At 37.9% G+C, this 4,239-nt stretch overlaps 1 protein-coding gene across 1 annotated transcript in view; it reads left to right on the top strand.

Annotated features, from left to right (window-relative positions):
- PTPN13 (protein tyrosine phosphatase non-receptor type 13) overlaps positions 1–4,239 on the top strand; it is a 303,937-nt gene that overhangs the window by 257,973 nt on the left and 41,725 nt on the right. The window contains exons 37-39 of the mRNA XM_042782048.1: positions 423–567; positions 2,733–2,870; positions 3,333–3,421. Coding sequence (XP_042637982.1) covers positions 423–567; positions 2,733–2,870; positions 3,333–3,421 — 372 coding nt within the window. The remainder of the gene's footprint in view (positions 1–422; positions 568–2,732; positions 2,871–3,332; positions 3,422–4,239) is intronic.

Raw genomic sequence — 4,239 nt, 5'->3', positions numbered from 1 at the left:
GTTGGTTTGGTAGTTCCTTAGTCTTCAGGGACCCAAGTGTCTTCCAGTACATGACTATATCATCCCTAGGGTACATCCTCATCTTTATGGTCCAAGATGGTTGCTAGGGCTCTAACCATCATATTTACATTGCAAGAAGCAGAGAATAGGAAGGGGAAGATATTGGTACATTGCCTCCTTTTAGTTACACTTCCCAGAAATCCATACATTTTTACTTAAGTCTCATTGACTAGAATTTAGAAAAGTGGCCACTTCTAGCTACAAAGGAGTCTGAGAAATATCCGCTATATTCTGGGCAGCCATGTGCCCAACTAAAAATCCAAGGTCATTGTACTAAGGAAGAAGAGAACAATAGGGAGGAGCAATGTGCAGTCCCTGCCTAATCCTAGAAGTTAATAATTTGCTTTGGTTTTATTCTTTAGGTCAATGGGGAAGAAATAATTGAAGGTTTGCACCCTGAAGGAAAATGCTCTCCTTACCAGATGAAAGGATCAACAAATTTGAGTATGTCCAAAGTTAATTTCCCAAATCAGCCATCCAGTTACTCTACAGGCCCTGATAATTCAGGTGAGAAAGAAATATTAAGATAACCTTTTTTATTTGTCTTGCATGTTATTGTAGCTTTAAAAGGAAAGATTGTTCTTTAAACAAAAAACTCCCAAAAGAGTAATACTGTTAATTGCATTATTATACCAATGTCCAACATCCATCTCTGAGACTAAAACTCTTTTTTAAATGGTTGGAAAGATACCTGTTTTGTTCAATAGTATTTCTTGTACCTTCTGAAGCAACAATTCATTGGCTACCAAATAGTTTAGAAAATTTCTCTTAGGGGTGTTTGGACTGACCTATTACATCATTAATTTTTGTAACTTCTATATGTGTGTTTCTTTCATTAATTGATGTGAGATTAATTTAAGAAAGAAACATTTATTATTAATGTCTCATGAAAATGTATATCAGGCAAATTGGCATATGGCTAAATATAAATTTATACATATGTGAGAACAGATAAAGGTATCTATAAACCAAAACAACAAACCATTACAACACATAGCGACCCTGTAAGACAGAGTAGAATTGCCCCATAAAGATTTCCAGGGCTGTGATCTTTATGGAAGAAGATTGCCACATCTCTCTCCTGTGTAATGGCTAGTGGGTTCAAACTGCCAACCTTTCAATTAGCAACAGAGTACTTAACCACTGTGCCACTAGGGCTCTGAATTATCTATAAACCAAAAAACCAAACTCACTGCCATTGCGATTCCAACTCATAGCAACGCCCTTTGGGTTTCGAAGACAGTAAATGTTTACAGAAATAGAATGCCCAGTCTTCCTTCTGTGGAGTGGCTGGTGGGTTTGAACCCCAGCCTTCTGGCTAGCAGTCAAGTGCCGTAGGCACTACACCATATGTTATTGTTGTTGTTATGTGCTGTCGAGGCAGACCTGACTCATAGCGACCCCTTCCTTGGGTTTCCAAGGCAGTATCACTATGGAAGTAGATTGCCCAGTCTTCCTTCTGAGGAGTGGGTGGTGGGTTTGAACCACTAGCCTTCTGGTTAGCAGTCAAATGCCTTAGGTGCTATGCCACCAGAGCTCCCACAGGAAAACTAGAATACTGAAAAGGGAGTGTTCTGGTTACCTAGTGCCTCTCTGACAAGAATATACCACAAATGGGATGGCCTTAACAAACAGGAGTTTATTCTTACACTTTGGAGGCTTTAAGTCTGAGTTCAAAGTGCCAAGCTCCAGGGGCCAGGTGAAAGCCGCTCAACCTTGGGCTTTAGCACTGCCTCCTGCTTCTGGCCCACTGAAGCTGGAGGCTTTTCTTCACTCAGCTGCTGGCTGCTGAGGCTGACAAACCCAAGGTCAACAAGTAACAAGGCACAGTCCCAATATTACAAAACCATATGGGAGACCATTAATTCAAGTCCTTTAAAAGTCCCAAGATTGGCAGAGCATGGCAGGCTGTGGAACAACAACTTGGCTACATGCAGGGTTCAAGTGTGCCACGAGCTAGAGACCATTCCCAAAGCTGCTGCTTATATATGGGAAGCAGACCACATAACAAAAGCAGCTAATCAGCTGCTTATGGTAGATCCCACCATAGAGTTGATTGCCAGTCTCGTTGTGGGGAATAACTACCACCAGCTGCCCAGCCACTCAACCAGGCCCAGCCAAGATGACACACAACCTTAACTACTACAGGGAGCAAACTGAGCACAATTAAAGAGAATGTTGACACACTATGATAAATATTACTACTGTCACTGAACAATTTGTGTAGGAATTGTCACATGGGACCCTAACTTACTGTGTAAACTTTCACCAAAAACTCAATAAAATAGTATGTTTAAAAATAAAAAAAAGTATATCATCAGCATTGATTTTGGTTTATTCTTTGCAAGTTGCAGTTAAATTTTGTGGTTTTTCCAAAGGATGCCCATACCCCATTGCCATTGACTCAGTTCCAACTCGTAGTGACCCTATAGAACAGAGCAGAACTGTCCCATAGTTACCTTGTGTAATCATTACACAAGCAGACTGCCATATCTTTCTCCTGCTGAGCAGCTGGTAGGTTCAAACTGCCCCTTTTGGTTATCAGCAAAGCACTTAACCACTACACCACTAGGGCATCTTCCTTTTTAAAGTAGATAATTAAAATCTATTTGATACTGTCTCTTTCACATATCAATATTTTTAAAACCCCATGTAAATTATTGTATTTCAAGAATCTGGTGTACAAGAAGATGATGTTTACGATGATCCTCAAGAAGCTGAAGTTATCCAGTCTCTGTTGGATGTTGTGGATGAGGAGGCCCAGAATCTTTTAAACCAAAATAATGCAGCAGGAGATGCCTATGTTCCAGGTAGGTGAGCTGAACAACTAAGTTAATACACTGATGAATACCAGGACATCTCTAGGGAGCATTTTGGAGTAAATAAAAATACATTCATGGTTCCCTTATTCCTCATTGGTGGGTAATAAATATAGAACTGGTTATCACATATTTTTTATTTTCCATCAAATAATTGTGGGTGGGCTACCTTATTAGTGAGATCTAAAATTTTATCATTATTATCATGGTTGTTACTTTTAGAAGTTTTTGCCTAAACATTTTCCCCTAGTTGACACTAAGCCATTCTTGAGGCATTCCAATTATAGCAGATAAATTCAAATAGAAATTTTATGCTCATGTCATTTTTCTGTTTTAGTTAGAACATTGAAGCTATTTGTGGATATTTGTTCATTTTGTAGGTAAATGAAGAAAATTTCCTACTGCCTCAAGTGGTGGCATTGATTGCCCTTGGTGTGTTTATTTCTCTCACAGGCACATTGAAGACCAATGGGAAGTTGTCAGAAGAGAGAGCAGAAGATACAGACTGTGATGGGTCGCCTTTACCTGAAGATTTTTCTGAGGTAAGGATAAAACCTACATGAATACTCTTAGGTTGCTATACCTTGTTGAATTACATGTTTTGATCCAGAAATTGAAATAATATGAGATTGATGCTTATTTTACTGAAAAATTATATTTGAGAGAAAACAGAAGTTAATTTCATTTGTTACATTAAAGAATCATCTTTTCCCAGTGAAAGAATCATTCCTCCAGTTTTCTCAGTTGAGCTAAGAAAAAGCTTGAAATAGTGGACAAAGTTCTCAAACTTGGCATCATTCTATTTATCCCAATCTAATCTTGTTTAGTATTCGAAAATAATTCCTCTCACTCCATCCTTCTTACTCTTCCTACTTTACATCTTCAGAAATGGTCAAAACTAAAACATGTAGATTCTAACAGTAGTTATATGCATGCATGCACTGATACACAATCTGTCGCACACAGAATTATTTTTATTAAATATTTAGAAATAATTAACATATACACATGGATTATATATAGATTAGGAATATCTGAGTGTGTGTGTGTATAAAAGAAAGCTTATTATTGTAGACTGCATTTTTTAATCTACAGAAATGATTGTACAAATATTAGATATTTCAAAATGTAGCATTTTCTAGTGTTACTTAAAATGTTCTTACATGCTGTCAAGATAGTGGTAATTTTAGCAATAATAAGCTCTTCAAAAAAATGTTTTCTAAATACTTTTAAGTCATACTAATTATATTTTTGGGAGCTCTGGTAGCATAGTGGCTAAAGCACTTGACTGCTAACCAGAAGGCTGGTGATTCAAACCCACCAGCCACTCCTCGGAAGGAAGGTTGGGCAATCCTACTTC

The sequence above is a fragment of the Orycteropus afer genome, unplaced genomic scaffold (genome assembly GCF_000298275.1).
Source record: "Orycteropus afer afer isolate SDZICR_OR568_19922 unplaced genomic scaffold, OryAfe1.0 scaffold00227, whole genome shotgun sequence".
In the NCBI taxonomy this organism is placed as follows: domain Eukaryota; kingdom Metazoa; phylum Chordata; class Mammalia; order Tubulidentata; family Orycteropodidae; genus Orycteropus; species Orycteropus afer.
The sequence above is the reverse complement of the archived record's forward strand: the minus strand, read 5'-3'. Positions and strand labels throughout refer to the sequence as shown.